The sequence below is a fragment of the Sciurus vulgaris genome (assembly GCF_902686455.1).
Source record: "Sciurus vulgaris genome assembly, chromosome: 11".
Classification (NCBI taxonomy): domain Eukaryota; kingdom Metazoa; phylum Chordata; class Mammalia; order Rodentia; family Sciuridae; genus Sciurus; species Sciurus vulgaris.
The window spans coordinates 74,534,955-74,552,669 of record NC_136472.1 but is presented as its reverse complement, the minus strand read 5'-3'; the positions used below and the strand labels follow the sequence as shown (position 1 = coordinate 74,552,669).

The 17,715-nt window shown below is 55.8% G+C and overlaps 1 protein-coding gene across 5 annotated transcripts in view; it reads right to left on the bottom strand.

Moving 5' to 3' along the window:
- MYO7A (myosin VIIA) overlaps positions 1-17,715 on the bottom strand; it is an 82,351-nt gene that overhangs the window by 41,663 nt on the left and 22,973 nt on the right. For 3 of the 5 annotated variants that reach the window (XM_079103979.1, XM_079103981.1, XM_079103980.1), the window contains 14 exons: positions 16,746-16,930; positions 16,139-16,260; positions 15,928-16,070; positions 15,541-15,654; positions 14,357-14,510; positions 13,338-13,414; positions 12,564-12,683; positions 11,820-11,962; positions 10,848-11,058; positions 10,236-10,371; positions 7,647-7,753; positions 6,926-6,979; positions 2,123-2,260; positions 72-230 (listed from right to left, as the gene is read on the bottom strand). In XM_079103979.1, the coding sequence (XP_078960105.1) occupies positions 72-230; positions 2,123-2,260; positions 6,926-6,979; positions 7,647-7,753; positions 10,236-10,371; positions 10,848-11,058; positions 11,820-11,962; positions 12,564-12,683; positions 13,338-13,414; positions 14,357-14,510; positions 15,541-15,654; positions 15,928-16,070; positions 16,139-16,260; positions 16,746-16,930 (1,863 nt within the window). The remainder of the gene's footprint in view (positions 1-71; positions 231-2,122; positions 2,261-6,925; positions 6,980-7,646; positions 7,754-10,235; positions 10,372-10,847; positions 11,059-11,819; positions 11,963-12,563; positions 12,684-13,337; positions 13,415-14,356; positions 14,511-15,540; positions 15,655-15,927; positions 16,071-16,138; positions 16,261-16,745; positions 16,931-17,715) is intronic. The other 2 variants (XM_079103982.1, XM_079103983.1) reach the window with 2 other exon arrangements.

Here is a 17,715-nt window from a genome sequence, read left to right as displayed (position 1 = left end):
TGAATCTGGGGCCTTTGCTCAGGCAGCTCCGGGGGCCGCCTCTCCCACCATCTGCACCTCAGGCCTGGTACCTGCTTATAGGCTGGCTTCACTCCGGGCAGCAGCACACGGTACCGCTCCACGAACTCCACAAAGCTGTAGCGGATGGGGTAGCCGGCGCGGCGGATTCGGATGGTCTCCATCATGCCCGAGTACCGCAGCTGGCGCACACACAGGTGACGGTCGAACAGCTGCCAGGCAGAGCCAAGGATGTCAAGGTGAGGCTCCTGCGGGGAGGCCGGCCCTGCCCTGTGTTTGAGCAGCCCCATGAGAATGTCTAGAGAGGCCAAGGTCACACGGCACACAAAGGGCAAGCCAGCGTGGGACCCAGGTCCGCAGGTCAAACCCACACAGCAGCCGGAAGTGAGAACCCCACAGTGGGGATCTGTACCATGTGGGAGCACGGGGGAGACATGGGCTCATGACCCTTGGGAGATCCAGAGGGGGCTTCAGGGACAAGAAGGAGTGGGTATTCTGAGGTTGGAGTGGGGTGAGCAAATTCAAAGAGTGGACACCTGAAAGCACAGGACCTGCTGGGGGTCTTTGAGGGGACCAAAGAGGTTAGCCCAGGACAGTGCCAGGAGTGGGTGCTCAGCACTGGTCCAGGGGACACCCTTCATGTGGCCATCGTAGATTAGTAGCAGCTATTCAGACAACTTTGTGGCTGCTGACAACAGAGTGCCTTAAGAAAAGACTCATTTTTCTTTCTTTTTTCTGGTGGGGGTGTACTGGGGATTGAACCCAGGGGCACTCGACCACTGAGCCACACCCCCAGCCCTATTTTGTATTTTATTTAGAGACAGGGTCTCACTGAGTTAGGGCCTCACTTTTGCTGAGGCTGGCTTCGAACTCACGATCCTCCTGCCTCAGCCTCCTGAGCCACTGGAATTACTGGCGTGCGAACTGCATCCAGCTTAAGAAAAGGCACATTTTCTAACTCATAAAGCTGTTTCTGTGCTGGCTGCAGGGCAGGGCCAGCCCCTGGGGCTCACTGAGGGGATGGGCAGGATGTGCAAGGCAGGTGCAGGGGCTGTGTGGAGCCTGGAAGGTGGGTCTGGGGAGCCAGGGAAGGTGTGGAGCAGGGACAGACTAGATTAGATTGGCATCTGAGAATGATGTCACTGAAGTGGACGCGTGGTGGGTGGCAGGAGACCAGACAGGAGGCAGGAGACCAGTAAGGAGGCCCCTGCCGAGGTCCAGGCCACAGCCATCAAGGCCTGGGCTGAGAGAGGGCTCCAGGGGTATTCCAAGGCCAGGGGAGATGGTGCCCCACAGTCTGGCCTAGGTCCTCCTGGACTACCTGCACTGAAGGGAGAGGTTGCTGGAGCCCTCTGACTCTCAGGCCCCTGCAAACCTGGGTCCTAAAAGGGATAGGCCTCACCCACTCTGGGAAATGACTTCCTGACAGGGACAGTGAGTGCGGATGGTAGGCTTCCGCAGCCTGTTTCCTCCCGCCTGGGCCACTTTCCCTGGCCTTCCTTCCCTCCCTCCCCAGACCCTGTGGGCCTCAGCTCTGGGTAAACAACACCACCCAGCAGTAAAAGGAGAGGGCCGCAGGGGCAGCCTGCAGGGCTTAAGCCCCTCAACCTCCTGAACACCTCCAGCCCAGGACAGGGTCTGCTCCCTACACAGAAAAGGCACAATAAATGTTAATCAGAAGAGTGAAAAATTAGGACCATCCCAGTGAGAGGAGCCGGGGAGGTTTCCAGGAAGTGGTAGTTGAGCTGAAGGGAGGGGTCTTCAAAGGAGCATGAGCCCTGGCTGCCATTTACTGAGTGCTTACTATGTGCCCAGCAATCTGCACACGTGACTGCACAGACTATGCCCACAGGTTGGGTGTGATCTGTCCCATTTCCATCCATGAGGAAACTGAGGTATAAAGTGACTAAGTGACGTGTCTCCAGCTTGGAAGTGGTAAAGCCCAGACTGACACCGGCTCTCTCCAGTGCACCTGCCGGAGAGCCTAGTTCTATAAGCTCTCAGGTGCTTGCCCCTCCCCAAAGACGACAAAGTCTTGCATCCCCCCACCCTGGTCCACCCTTGGCCCAGCCCTCCAAAGCCCCCCACCCGGCCCTCCACTCACCATGGGCTTCTTGAACTCGTTGGGCTTGATGCAGCGCACGAAGAAGGGCTGGCAGGCCCCCAGCGTGCGCATCAGCAGCTCCAGCGACCGCTTGAACTGGCTGCTGAGTGTGGGCGAGCGCTTCCTGGTCTCGGCGCCCTGGGGGGATGGACAGACTGCAATGGGAGGGGCTGTGCCTGCCCCCTCCCAGCCTCCAGCAGCTGCCCAAGGGAAGGAGGAGGAGAGGTCAGGGGGACCTGGGCCTGACCTGGTTTTCCTTTGAACCCCCTGGCTGAGTTGCAGCTTGGCCCCACACACCTGCTCCAGGGAGCCTCCCAGGACCTCATAGGTATCCCTCGATTGTTCCCTTCCTGGTAGGCTGGGGGACTCTGGGCAAGGTGCAAACCGTCTCTGAGTCTCATCCTCCCCTTCCCATGAAAATGGTCACCTCAGGACCCTGGGGTCATCTTAGAGACAGGATCAGGCAAACCTAAGTTCAAACCCTGGCCCACAGCTTCTGAGCTGTGTGGCCTTGGGTAGATCACTTGATGGTGCTGAACCTCGGTTTTTTAAGTGAAAATAATGCCAGCTATCCCCTGACAGGGCAGTGAAAAGGGTCAGAGGTCAGGGTATATTTCCATAAGCAGCACCCTGGGATGGTCCCTGCCTGCCCCTGGGGACTGTGGGGGAGGGGAGGAGAGCGCTGCCTGGACCTCCCCTGCTGTGGGATTAGCCAGACAGCAGCAGGCTGGGGGTGGGGCAGCGGGCCTGGATAATCCTCCTTAGCAGGTACTGGAGCTGAGTCCCCCAGTGCCACCTCCTCTGCACATTCTAGCCCTATTAGGGTTCCCTCCCAGGTTACTGTGAAATAGGGGAGCGCTGGAGAGGACCTAAGAGCAAACAAACAGGAAGTGAGCATTCCACACTGATGGAAATTGGAGGAGAAGCCAGGTTCTAATCCACAGCATTTCCGTTTTATTGTTCTCCTGGTGGTTTTCATTTGGGTGAGAAGTTCCTATTAATGAATTTGACTATTATTGTAAGAGTTTGCATTTGTATAGTCATAATGCCATCTTGGGTCCTGTGTCAAAAATCAGGGGTGCAGGTGTAGATGTGTGAGGTATTTGGGGGCCAGAGGTGTCTAATCCATCCTAAATTTCGACAGCATACCACCAGACTTAATGAAACCCACCAAGAAACAGCAAACGTTTGCAAATATGCAGTGCTTTCCACCTTAGTTTTATTTGGGATGCAGTCCAGGAATTTGCCCAGGGAAACTGGGAATGGAGTGTTCAGCTCTGTGGCCCCCAGAGTTGCCAAGGGACCTGATCCCTGGGTGGCCTCCCTCTAGGAGCGGGGGCTGTCCAGGTCAGACTGTACCTAGCCTGCATTAAGCCCCTGCCTTGCGTACACACAGAGAGCACACACAGCACAGGCACCCAGGACACACACAGACCATGCACACACCATATATGCAAACACACCACACACACCCTTCTTTGATTTTGATCATTACTGGAGCTGCTCTTGTCTGTCTGTCTGTCTGTCTGTCTACCCCACCAGACCATGAGCCCTGTGAGGGCAGGTGGAGCCTGCCTTATTTGCTGCTGGGCCTGACACACAGAACAACCAACACTTTCCTCAACTGAAGCGTTACCGAACTGGTTTCTAGTGTCATCCGTGGGCTCACAGAAACTGCCCACCTTCCAGTCCCTCAGGCCCCAAACCTGGAAGCTGTCCTCAACACCTCTCACATCCAATATATCAGATTTGGAGCAAATTTACTGGCTCCACTTTCAAATATCGGCAGAGCCGGGTGTGATGGCGCGTGACTATAATCCCAGGGACTAAGGAGGCTAAGCCAGGAGGATTGCAAGTCCGAGGCCAGCCTCAGTAAATTAGCAAGACCCTCAGCAACTTAGTTAGACCCTGCCTCAAAATGAAAAATAAAAAGGGCTGGGGATGTGGCTCAGCAGCAGAATGCCCAATCCCCAGTACCAAAACACATACATATATTTCTCCAGAAGCGGATCCCTTCCCACCGCTTCCTTCACTATCGGCCTGGTCCAGGCCCCAGTCTCACTTTCTCCCATGACTGTGGCAACCTCCTGCCCGGTCACCCACACTCTGTACCCCTCAGCCAGGGAGGCTGTTAAAACAAGTCCAGTGACATCTCTCCCCGACTCAAAACCCTCCAGTGACTCCCAATTCACTCTGCAGGAAGGCTCAAGTCCTTATAAGGTCCCACAATGCCCTTGGGACCTGTTTCTCTGGGCTCCATCACCTGTTCACCCTCTTGAAGTCACCCCAGCCCCCAGCCCCTGCCCAGGAAGTGCCAGGCAGCACCTCCGAGCCCCCTCTTCCTGCAAAGCCCTCCCTCCAGGTGCATAGGCTGGCCTCCTGGCCTCCCATCTGGCCTCTCAGTGAGGCCTTTCTGTGCAAAGTTGCAGCACCCACCACCTCATTCCTCCCTCCCTCCTTGGTCCCTCCCCACCCCACTTACACCAGCTTGGCTCACTGTCCTTATTCATTGGCTTACTAACGATTTCCTGCTTCTCCTAGAACATAAGTCCCAGGGGACAGAGAATTTTTTTTTTCTATTTTGTTCACTACTGTGTGTCCAGAACCTGAGACAATGTCAGGCACATAAGGGGCACTCAATAAATATTCATGGATTGAATATGAGGCCGCAGGGCCGCTCTCACATCCTTAGCCGTCTGAGTTTCTGATAGGGTTCGATTCATTGAGGGAAATCCTGGGAGGTGCTGTTTCCTGGGATAATCCGCAGATGGTGAGGATGAGACCTAGACTAAAAAATCAGGAGGCTGATGTTAAACAGCTCCACAGAACATGGGAGCATGATGGGGGCAGGAAGCCATAGGCGGAGGGCCACCTGCAGGAGGGTAAGCAGACATCCTGTGGCTCTGGCCCAGGACCCAGGGCAGAGGTAGACATTAATTGGGGCCCACTTTGTCCTGGGAGGGCTGCCCTCAGGACACGACTCTCCCCACACCAGCCGAGCTGGGAGAGCAACAGAGGCGAGTCAGAGGATGAAAACCCGGCTGGGCACTCGGATCATGGAAAGGAGGTGCTGTGGGCTTCCATCCTGACAGGAGCATTGCGCTGCCACACTGCCATCGGGTAGGCTGTGACCTAAGGCTTCACAGTTCACCAAGCTCTTCCTTCCTCTTTGGGAGAGGAATCATGTTTCCAGCACTTAGGAAGCATTTTTTCTGTCCTAGTTATGATGGTTTCAGACACAGCACAGCCCCATAAACAGCAGGGACTCGGAAAACCTTTAGCCCTTACTTGTATGTGGCCTTGGGCATGTCCCTGCACTGCGTGGGGACAGAGCTGAGTTCTAATTGTTGCATGTCACAAGCTGTGTGACCCGGAGCAAGTACCTTGGCCTCCCCAGGCCGTTTCTTTACCTGTAAAGTCGGGTGACAGTGGCCAGCAGGGTGAGTGGGGCTGCGTGAGGTGGTGATGTGAGTGCTCCTGCCAATCAGGAGCTTAGCTGAGCTCAGAGCCTGGCCCAGGGGAGTGCCAGGGGATGTGACGGATGCCCACTTTGTCACTGCTGTATCCTAACTCTCAGCTCCTGAAGCTCACTCAGGAGTGTGTGTGGTGGTGGTTGGGGCTGGGGGTTCAGGGGAATCCCAGGCTCCTGCGTTTGGACAGCCACATGAGTCCTCAGTAAAGAGATCACCTAGCGGGAGGAGCCTCAGACAGGAAGGACACGAAGAGGCTCCAGGCACCTCCAGGAGGTTTGGAAAGAGGGGAGAGAGAAGAGAGATGGGAGAAGACAGAGTTCAACTAGGTGTGCAGAGACCAGAGCAGTGGACAGTCACAGAGCAGAGGGACTGGGGAACAGGAAGAGGAAGAGCACAGAGGCCCTGAGCCACACCTGTCTCACCACTGTGACCCTACACCACCTGAGCTTCAGATGGCTGCTGAAGACTCAAGTGCCTGGGAGATCTCTCCCTGGGGTCACTCCTGTGTACACTCATTCACCTGGCTGTGTGTGTGTGTGTGTGTGTGTGTGTGTGTGTGTGTGTGTGTGTTTGGCAGGGCAGAAGAGAGGGGCCACCATCCAGACAAGCTCCCTGCTTCTGACACACTGGCTGCCCTGATCTGCTATTAGAGGGGCTTCTAGATTGTTCCTGAGCTCTGTGAGGCTCTGGCCGCAAGGGAAGGAGGGGCCCAGCCTTAGGTTAAATGTGGGGGATGTCAGCATTGGGCAGAGAGGAAACTGAGTTGAGAAAAGGGAGGTGAGGCAGCACCATGCTGTGCTAAGGGGCACCCCACACCTTCGGGATCTGAAGCACCTCAGGAGCCACAGCCTGAAGGTGGCAGAAAGGACACACAGGCAGTAGTGGCTCCTAGTCCCAGTTCCCCACAGAATGATGTCACATCCCTCCCTCTCTGACCTTAGTCTCTGCAAACTGCAGAGAAGACCACCTGTGTCTCCTGTGTCTCGAGGTCATCAGAGGACCTGAAAAGCCACCGGGGCCTGGTGGAGAAGCGAGAGACTCAACAACTGAGGGGAGGGGACAGGAGACCTGGGTTGGAGTTCTGGCCCTGCCCTTTGCTCCTGGTGTACCCTGGGCAAGGCTGGCCCCTCTTCCAGGACTCGGTTTCCTCCTTTGCGAGACTGAGGCATCTACAGCGCACACAACTCAAAACCACAAACCAAAACCACTCCAAAACCACTCCACAGAAAACACACTCCAAAAAAGAGGAGAAAGCCCCGCCCTTTCCCCATGCCTCTGCCCCACAGGCTGAGGCCTGTCCCGCCATCCTGGGCCCCCGCTGAGGCTTTACCTTTGCGGAAGTGGCTGCCTGGCGGAGAGTGCCGGAGGAGTAACCACAGAGAAACTACAAGGGGAACCACAGTGCGGTGAGTGGGAGGCCGGGCCAGGCAGGCCAGGACAGAGGGCCAAATCCACTGCGCCAGAGGCCTTGGGTCCTGGCCTCTCTGTGACGGCTGGTGGTCCCAAAGAAGCTTGGTCACCTGCACAGGTGCTGAGGGAAGGGCTCTACCCTCCCCATGAGCCCTTCCAGGCATCCTCCAGGAAAGTAGGCAAGGTGAAATGAAAGGGCGAGCAGGAGGAAAGCCCACTAGACTGCCAGCCTGGGGCCCTAGGAAAGATGGGGGCGGGGTGGTCTTCCGTCCTCAGTGCAGGGGCTGGTGTGACTGCATGCCACACCTCCCATCTCCCAAGGCTGGACCTGCTCCCCTCATTCCCTATACCTACTGGAGATTGGGGTGGCTCCCATGGAACTCCAGTCCTGGCTGGGCTCTGCTCCGTGACCTCTCACGTGGCCCTTCTCTGGGCCTTGCACCCCAGCCACACCCCAGTCAGACAAAAGGACCAGATGGGAGCATCTTGGAGGCCTCTCCAGGTCCCTTCTGGAACCACAGAAAAGCCCTGTCCTTGTTCTGTGGCCCCAGGAGCTCCTCTGACGGACAAGGGTTGGGCCTAGACCCAGACATGGCTTCCAGGGGCCCGCAGTGCCCTGTGGAAAAGTCGCTCAGCCTTACCATGGCAACGTCAGCCTGGAAGATCTGCTTGATGAACTTGTTCCGCGAAGAGTGAACTAGCTGGATGATGTCCCCATGCAAGGTGTCCCGGTTCTTTTCCAAGAAGCCTGGCAGTGGGAAAGAGCAGTCAGACCTCACCAGCTGTGGCAGCCCCTGCACACCAGACTCATACTTCCCCCAGGTCAGCAATGACCGAGCCAGGAGGACCCTCAAGATACACCTTGTTTACCCAGGTCCATTTCACCGTGGGGGACACTGAGGCCTGGAGACAAAAGCACCTTGCCTGAGACCAGAGAAAGTAAGGGTCTGTCCCCCAAGCACCCAGCCCCACTCCCAGCCTGTCCAAGAAGGTCAGGAGGTCTCAGTCTCTGGGAGAGAGCAGAGTCACCTTGCTGACTGAACCATCTTAGGCCACCCTGAGTCTTTTGAACCAAGGTGTCTAGGCCCAGGAGAGAATGTACATCAAAACCCAGTACAAGCTATCAGTAAAGCAGCTAATGAAAGCTGCCTCACAGTGGGACAGAACATTATGTTTTACAAAGTGTCCTCAGCCCCCTACATATATGGGATGGCCAGGACTTAACTTCTCCCTCCACCATTGGGGAAACTGATGCTCAGAGAGTCTAAGAGAGTAGCGTAACACCACATAGCAAGCCATGGCAGAGTTAAGACTCAAACCCAGGACTCCTGGTGCCAACCCAGGCAGGCCCCTGCACCACAAAGACCCCAGAGGTGGGAGACATTCCCAGGGACTGAGGAGTTAGGAACTGGTTAATGGGGATCTTTGCTAAGGATGGGGTACCCACAGGCTAGGGATGCCTAAGGGGAGGAGGACAATGCCACAGAGAGGCAGGACTTACACCCAGATGGCAGAAGGCCCACAGGCCCAGCGTTGGGCTGCCCACCTGGTATTGGGAGGGGTGACTTGCAGGAGGCACACAGGAACAGGGGGCACTTAAGCTGGGACGGAGTTATAAAGCTCTAGGACAGCCTCACTGTGTGACCCTGGGGGACCCCATTTCTGGGGCCTCAGTGTCCTCAACTGTTGGATGGAAATGGTAAAGCCCATCACCATGGCTAGCCCACTGATTCGCTACAGCTTCTGAATCGATTCAGTGAGGCAGTGTGGACCTGATGCCTCATGGCTTGCTTGTTTTAAATGCCCTTGACCTTTGACCATGGGTGGAATCCTTTGGGGTTGATTGGCAGGAGCTCAGTGTAAATACAACCACAACAGATGCCAATGTGAGGCCAGCACATTATACCACGATGGGAAGAGAGGGTCACAGGCAGACTGTGGTCTTTTGACCAGACCCTGTGAGAATTCCAAGTGGGACGAGCTTGTGTTCTGGTGCCTCATCCCACCTTCTAGCTTTGGAATGAACCCAGCTGCACATCCTCAGGATTCTCACACTGGGTCTTGTTGCTGCAAGAGTCTGGTGGGTGAGAGGGCTGCCAAGAAAGGACAATCAACCGCCCTTCTGAGCCTGTCTCCTCATATACACAAAAGAGCATTAAGCCCTCCCAAAAGAATTTAAAGCAGGGACGTGGACAGATGCTTGTACACAGTGTTCACAGCAACATTATGCACACCGGCCAAAAGGTGGAGACAACCCTAGTGTCAGTTAACAGAGGAACACATTAGCAAGATATGGTGGAGCCAGACCCTGCAACATTATCCACCATAAAAATGAAGAAAATTGATGCCTGCTGCAACATGGATGAGCCCATTATGCTAAATGAAATGAGTCAGACACAAAAAGACAAATATTTCTGGGTGCAGCAGTGCACACCTGTAATCCCAGTGACTCAGGAGGCTGAGGCAGGAGGATGGCAAGTTTGAGGTCAGTCTTGGCAATTTAGGGAAACCCTGACTCAAAATAGAAAATAAAATACATAAGGATGGTTGGGGATGTAGCTCAGTGATAGAGTACCCCTGGACTCAATCCCCAGTACCAAAAAAAAAAAAAAATATATATATATATATATAATATATATATATAATATATATATACTGTAATATATATATACTATATATATACTATATATATACTATATATATAATATATATATACTATATATAGTATATATATATAATATATATATATACTGTATATATATATATATACTGTATTATATATATATATATATATATATATATACTGTAAGATTCCACTTACGGGAGGTGCTCAGAATGGTCAAATTCATGGAGACAGAAAGTAGACGGAGACAATGAGGGCTGCAGGTAGGGGAAGGAGGGAGCCGTTGATAATGGCTGCTGAGCTTTGTGTAGGGTGATGGAAAGGCCCAGGAAGTGGATGGTGGTGATGGTGGCCCAATATTGTAAATGTACTTAATCCTGAATCACGGACTTGAAAATGGCAAATTTTATCTTATATATTCTTTACCACGATTTAAACATATATTTTAAAAACCTCTGGAAAAACAAAAGAAGAGCACTGAGCCCCACTTTTTCTAAGGTCCCCTCTCTCCCTCTCCGCATCCCAGGATCCTGAGGCCTGTACCCTGGGTGGGATTCAGGGATGGTGGGGCACAGGCAGAGACAGACGCCCCAGAGCCTGCCCGCACCTTGGGTTTCGTAGTAGACGATGCCTGCAAAGTGATTGATGCCAAACTGGGTCTCATGGTTGTTCTTGGGGGGCACGTAGTTGGCGTTGAGCTTGTGCTGTGAGTTCAGCTTGTGCAGCATGGTGGCATCTGTGCCCTATGGGGACAGAGGGGCTGCTGAGAGCCACCCTCCCTCCCCAAGCCCCGCTGTCTCTCAGCCCACGGCTGCACCCCTCTTGTGTCTTTTTAGCCCATGTGGGAGCTCTCTGGCCTTCACCTCCCATCTGTGAAGTGGGTCCGTTGGAACCACAGAACCTTAAAAGAACATTCTAGGTTAGAACATCTCTTCCTGGGATTAAAATCCTGAGAGCAGTCTCCCTTCTCCTCCTTGACTCCAAGACATGTTCTGTGTCTTGAACATGTATTCTGCACCAGCTGCGTGCTTGGATCTTTGTTGGCCTGGGACCCGGGGGACAGTGGGTGATTCCCACATGTCAGGTGACTACTATAGTTGGCCCAGAGTCACCCCGAGAGGTAGGTGTCACGAGTCCCATTTTGCAGATGAGGAAAGCTGAGGCTGTGAGTGGGGAAGGGATCTGCCCGCTCTCCGGGACCCTGCCGGCTGTGGCCCACCTTGGGGAACTTGCTTTCCTCGTCGATGAGGGAGATGATGTTCATGGGCTTGTTGGCGATCATGTCCAGGGCGTCCTGGTTGTCGGTGAACTCGATGTGCAGCCAGTCGATGCTCTCCAGGTCGTACTCCTCCTGCTCCAGCTTGAACACGTGCCGCACGAAGAACTGCTGCAGGTGCTCGTTGGCGAAGTTGATGCACAGCTGCTCGAAGCTGTGGGGACACAGGGAATGTGGCAGGGGTGGGGTGTCGTTCAGGCCCCAGCCCTGCCACTCAGGGCCTGGCTCTCCCTTGATCTGCAGCACGACCTCTGGCAAGTCTATCCCGTCACGGGCCCTGAGACCTCCGAGCCGGGGCAGGATTGCCAAAGCCACCCTTCCACCTGCAGAGGAGGACGCTGAGGCCCAGCAAGGGCAAAGGGCTTGCCCAAGGTCAAATGAGAGGTGAAGCTCAAGACCAGGACTGTGGGGAGGCCCAGCAGAGCACCCAGGAGTGGGAGCCAAGATGCTGGGGAGGAGGACCAAAAAGATAAAGTGTTACCGAGAGGTGGGAGGGGGCCTGACAGGCTGGCAAGCCAAGCCTCAACTGCTGACGCAGCCAGGGTCACACGGCCAGGCAGTGGGCCAGAGCTGGCTGCCCCGGTCCCAGGACCTGCTCGTGCCTGCTCTACCATGCCCTCTCATGGCCCTCAAGAGGTGCAGGTCCCCAAGGGCAGCTGAGACCCTGACACTCAAGCTTGGTTCAGCCTTCTCCTGTTTCAAAGCACCCTGGGGCTCCGACACTGGGTGATCAGCAGTGGCTGGGGGCGGCCTGGGGACCAGAGGCTACCTCTGGCTTCCCTCACCACCTGGGCCGGCCTCAGCCTCAGGGAGGGAAGAAAGACCTCTGAAATTTCCAACAGCCTGGAGCCAGTTAAATGTTGTTTCATGGGAGCAACGTGACGTTTCTCACACCCATGTTATCCCACGTGATACCTGTTCACAGTAAAGTTCTCGAACCCAAAGATGTCGAGAAGCCCGATGGACCGACGCGAGTTCTTCACTTCCTGGGAGGGAGGCTTGTAAATTGCCACATTGATCTTGTCCACGATCCACACGAAGAGCCGTCCATAGATGCCCTGAAAGGTGGCCGCGTCAGCCGCACCATCCCCTCTGGAGACAGTCAGCCTTCTGCTCCTACGTGGCCTTGCCCTAGCGTCGGTGGAATGACATGCTGTCCAAGGCCCAGGCCTCCTCAGGCTGTTCCACTCAGGTCCTCCTACTGGGACAATTCCCACTGGTTTCCAAGCTCTGTGCAGACAGCAGCTGCAGAGCCTTCCCTGACCCAGCAGGCTGGAAAGGAGCGCTCCTTTGGGCTTCCACTCTCGTCCATCTGTCTCCCCACTCTGCTCTGAATAGCTTGAGGATCCCAGAGTCTTGGGCACTTGGTGAGTAGCAAGAATGTGAATAGAAATAGGGGGGACTCCGGGCTATTCATGTGGGTCTGTCTTCTGCAAAGACCCAAGAAGGTGTCCCCTGGCTGGGAACAGCCGATCAAAGCAGGCCAAGGGTCCAGGGCCTGAGGAGACAGCAGCCACCTCTTATGGGATATGTGGACAGGTGGGGCTCAGAGGAAGGCAGGCGGTGTCAGCCTGGACTCCAGCCCAGGGTGGAGCGAGGTCAGCCATGAGGACTCCCCTGTTCTGCCCACCAATAACCCAGCCTCCATGAAGGGCCCACCTTGACAAAGGCGTCTCGCACGTCCAGCGCCTGCTCCCTGCTGAGCGGGGTGGACACGGTCTCCCCACGGGTGATGAGGGTGCGGCTTGTCAGGCAGCCCATTAGGTCTGGAGGGTTCACCTGGTGCAGACACGCAGGTGCTCACCTGCCACCCGTCTCTCCCCCACCCACAGCTGGACTCCCTCCCCTTTCCCACCAGCCTAACCCAAGCTGTACCCTCCACTAGGGATGCCCTGCCCCACAGCCACAGCCAAAGCCCCCAACCATCACGCCACCCAGATGATGTCTGGAGGGACTTTCTCTCCCTGGTTCTCCTTGACTCCAGCGTGTTGCCTATCCCTTCTAGGACCAGCCCAGCTCTGGCTTTGCCCATCCCAGTTTCCCAGCCCAGGTGGTAAGTGACAGACTTGCTGACAGTGACAGACTGCATGGGCGCATGGACACCAGGCCCTCTACCCAGAAGTGCAGACCGAGACCCAAGGGCTAGAAGGACACTCAGGGTCACACAGCCCAGAGCATCACAGGGCCCCCAGCCCAGGCCTCCTGGCCCCACGGTGCCCCAGGCAGCTGGGCTGGGACAGGCAGTGAGGCTCCAGGCTCTGGTCCTGCTCCCCTGGGACACGAATCCCAAACTCATCTGGTTCTCAGCGTTGAGCACAACCCTCCCAACCTGGGCTCCCTCAACCTGGTCCCCACATCCCGGCTGCCAAGCTCCAGGTCAACACCGTCTTCAGAAGGACAGGAGCAGGAGTGGCAACGAGGCCAGGTACTGACCTCCAGCAGTGCAGCAGCTGTGGCCAGCGACGGGGAGAAGAGGACCTCGCAGGCGTCCAGGTTTTCAAATGTGCGTGCTGCTGGCAGCAAGGGAAGGGGTATTGGTCAGGGCGGATTGGCAGAGGGGCCGGAGAACAGTCCTAGGAGGACCAGGCTGCCACAACTACTCTCAGGGACCTGCCCTGTCCCCAGAGGGCATCAGTACCACGACTAAATGCTACTCTGGGTCAATATATGTCTTATGAGTGTTCTTACCAAGAGCCTATGGGCACATAAGGGTAGGGACCCTGCATGCTAGCACCTGGCATCTGCCTGGCATCTAAGCAGCAGATAGCAGCAGCTGCACCTCTCCCCAACCTCTGCCCCAGGCCCCCAGAGCTCTTGGCACCAGCCCTGATTCCTTAGATTCAGGCCCTACTCCCTCTGGCCTCAGGACCTTTGCAGGACCTCTTCCCTCTGCCTGAGACATCTTTTCTCTTGACCTTTCCAGGTTCACAAATGCTGACTGTGAATGGCTGGGATCATTCATTCACTGAGTGAATTTCCCAGAGCTTCGACTCTGCCCAGGGCCCATGCTGGACATCAGGGAAAGGGCCAAGTGGGAGCCAGTGCCTGCCTCAGACAACCATATCCTATCTGGGTGTAGCAATGCCCAGGGAGGGTCAGATAAGTGAGCGTGTTCTCTTCTCTGATCTTCCTCCTTTCAGAAAATGGCTATTTGGCCACTCACACCTCAGTATGAATTAGTTAAGATTTATCCTCTAAGACATTTAACTATAAGGAAGAAATCGAATGGGGAAGGGGTCATAAAGGGCCATGGTCAACTCCTAATCTACCTTGTCTATATCCTACTATGGTGGATTTCTGCATAGTGCTGCCACGCTTAAGGTTGATGTCAAGCTAGCAGACCTCTTCAAATCTCCCTGCAGGAGAATTCTCCCCAACCTCCATCCCAAAGAGGGTACATGCTGGCACAGAAACCATGCCACCGATACCCCGTGGGCACCTCACAGCCTCACCCTCGTATTGCAGGTTGCCCAAGTGCAGGATGGAAGCCAGGAGCTTCGAGATCTCCCAGTTCTCCGTGTCGGTGAACATGAGCACCTTCATGGCGGAGCGGATGTTGGCGTACTCCTGGCTGTCCACCCGGCCCTCACAGGTTATGCAGTTACCCTGGTGGGGAGGGGGACAGTGACGAGCAGGAGGGCGTCAGGGAGGCCATGGTACCCCGGAGGCAGTACCTGAGCAGAAGGGTCCTTTCTGCCAGGCCAGCCTGGGGCTTGCCTCCTGACCCCTCCAGTGAGTACCACATCTAGAAAGTCTAGAAAGCTCCAGCCTGGGCTTGAGGAGAACACACCTCCTTCAAGTGAGAGGAGCCAGGACACAGGTCCAGGCCAGGCCTGGTCACCTGCCTGGCACTCACAGCACCAAGGCCTTACCATGCGTCCCATGTCCCGGGGGGAAGTCGGCTCCCAGGGGCTGGAGCCCTTGCCAGGTGCCAGGTGGGAGAGGGAGGGGATCAGCAGGTGGGCATTGCCCCGGCTGTGTGTGTCCAAGTGTGCCAGGCATAGCCGGAAGTGTCCAGGAAGGCCTGTCACTCCCACCACACACACACACCTCAGGTGCTGGAGCCTGCACTCGGATCCTGTGGCCTAGCCAGGTGCTCCCCAGGGATGTGTACGTGGCCCCCCACTCCCCAACTGCATGCTGGGTGGCAGCGATGGCCCCACTTCTTCTTGGCATCCAGACAGTAGCAAAAAGCTGGCACCAGACCCTGTCACCAGCAAGCTCCCAAGGCCGAGGCCTCAGCAACCAGCTCCCTGCAGTCCTGGGGGACCTGAGAGGGCCCGTCCTCACGTCCTCAAAGATAACACCCAACTCGTGTGCATGGGCAGGTCCCGTGTGCGTGGACCTGTGGGCGTGGGTCCATGTGTCCCTGTGTCGGAGGTCTGCGTGTAGGAATGTGCCCGTGGTGATACTTCATTGAGATGCACGAGCAAGAGGGCATGTAGCCAAGTGGGGGACAGGCTGTGGCACAGACAAGCACAGAGGGGCTGGGGCAGGTCAGGGGACAGGTCAGGTCCACATGGAAGTTCCTACCCACAGGCCACGTGGGTGTGGTTTGGATCTGCCCCACTACACTCTACAGGTGTCCCCTCCTGGGACCCGTGCCCCCTCCCCAGGGTCCCCGCCTGGGACTCACCATGGCCAGGTAGTTGTAGTCAGTGGCCTGGCCCAGACCCAGCTTCCTCTTCTGCTCCGGGCTCATGCCGGCCAGCATGCAGTAGAACACGTGGTAGTTCCTCTCATCCGGGGCCTGCAGTGTGGGCAGAGGTGTGGGGCCAGAGGAGGCCATCAGGAAGCAGAAGGTCCAGATGGGGAAAGACGGTAAGCATGGTTCACTATTTTGACAAGTGACTGTCCTGGAGAGCCTGGGGCTTCACGGTGGGACTTCAGGCTCTCGGGCAAGCAGGCGGCAGCACAGGAGGGGAGCAGCTGCCAAGGAGGGGCAGAGAGCGTGTGCCCACCCACCGAGGCTGGGGGGTCTGTGCCAAGGAAGGCCCAAGTCCGATCCCACGCCCCGGCCCACCTGACGACAGACACGCGACTTCTCCAGCAGGTACTGCTCGATCTTGGCGCCCTCGATGGCCCCCCGGGTGTTGAAGTGGATGTCGATGTACTTCCCGAAGCGGCTGGAGTTGTCGTTGCGAATGGTCTTGGCGTTCCCAAATGCTGCGGGTGGGTAGAGGTCATGGGCAAGGTCGAGCCATCCCACCCCGCCCTCAGAGCCCTGGCCGTACCTTCCAAGATGGGGGTGGCCTCCAGGACCTGCTGCTCGATCCATGAGTGCTGCCCACTGATGGCTGCCAGGAACTGCAAGATCAGCTTCGTGCTCTCTGTCTTCCCTGCTCCAGACTCCCCGCTGCAGAGGAGGGCGTGGCAGGCCAGGCCTCAGCCCAGGCTGAGGCACTCAGCAACCCTGTCTGAATCATGGGCTGACAACTGGACTCTCCAGGGCTGAGGGAGGGCTAAAGGAGACCAGGGCTCTGCCATGCCCACCGGTAACTCTCCCTTCGTGCATACAGACACATGCCCCCTGACTCCCTCCGTGCTTGTCATAAAGCACAGCACATATTAGATGCTCAATCAAGCTTTGGCCTTTTATTCTCTGCCCAAGAGAAAAAAGGGAACAGAGATTTCAACTAAACATACAGGAGCCATCAGTAGGCAAGGTTGGCTTTAAAAGCTAGTGTGAGTGTGGGTAGCATTAATCAAGATTGAAGGCCTGGGAAAGGGGAGGAGATTCTCTGTGCTATGACACAGCTGAGTACACAGCGTGGTTCTGGAGGAACTTTATGGCATTTCTGACCATGGAGCAATGCCTGGCAGCATGAGGAGGCAGCACACCTGATGATACAGCACTGGTCCCGGCTGTTGCGCTTCATGTTGAAGTAGCAATTGTCAGCAATGGCAAAGATGTGGGGGGGCATCTCCCCGATCTTCTTGTTGGTGTACTGGCGGATGTGCTCTGGAGAGTAGATGGAGAGCAGCTGGTAGGGGTTCACAGCCACCAGGATGGAGCCCGTGTAGGTCTGCGAAAGGCAGAGTGAGTTCTCAAAATCCCGTGCGGGAGGCTGACCCTAGAAAGCTCCCAGGCTCTGCCTGCTCCTCCCTGGGAGGAAGGTCACTGGCTCTGCAGCCTCATGGGCCTGGGTGGAATCTTCTCCTTAGGAGCTGAGGCAGGGCCTTCCGACTAGCTGTGGGCCTGAGGACCAGTCCAGTCCAGTCTTTTAGACTAGCTAAGTGACATATTACAACTTCATGAAGATTAAAGGAGATTTGTGTGTGTGTGTGTGATCCTGGGGATTGAACCCAGGGTCTCATACGCACAAAGCAAGTGCTTTACCACTGAGCTGCATCCCCAGCCCTTTTAATTTTGAGACAAGTTCTTGCTAAGTTGCTCCAGACAGCCTTGAACTTAAGATCCTCCTGCTTCAGCCTCCCAAGTAGTTGGGATTATTATGTCATGCCTGGTGAGATGACATATTTTAATATTCATAGCACACAGTAGGTATGCCTCAAATATTGGCTCCCACCTTTGCCTCCAAGCCCTGCATCCATACTTTTGGAGTGAAATAAATACACTGGACCTTGTCCAGAGGGGAGACTGGATGGGTGTGGAAGCGGGAAACAAGTCATAAAGAGCTGAAGGACCTGGGCGCTTTAATCCTAGCTGCTTGGGAGGCTGAGACAGAGGACTGCAAGTTCAAGGCACCTTCGTCTGCTGGGTGGCATAGGCACGGGGACCAGATGCCTTTCTCCGGGCAGTTCTCTACTGGGTGCCTCTTTGGGTACACAGATTGCCCACCCATGGGCA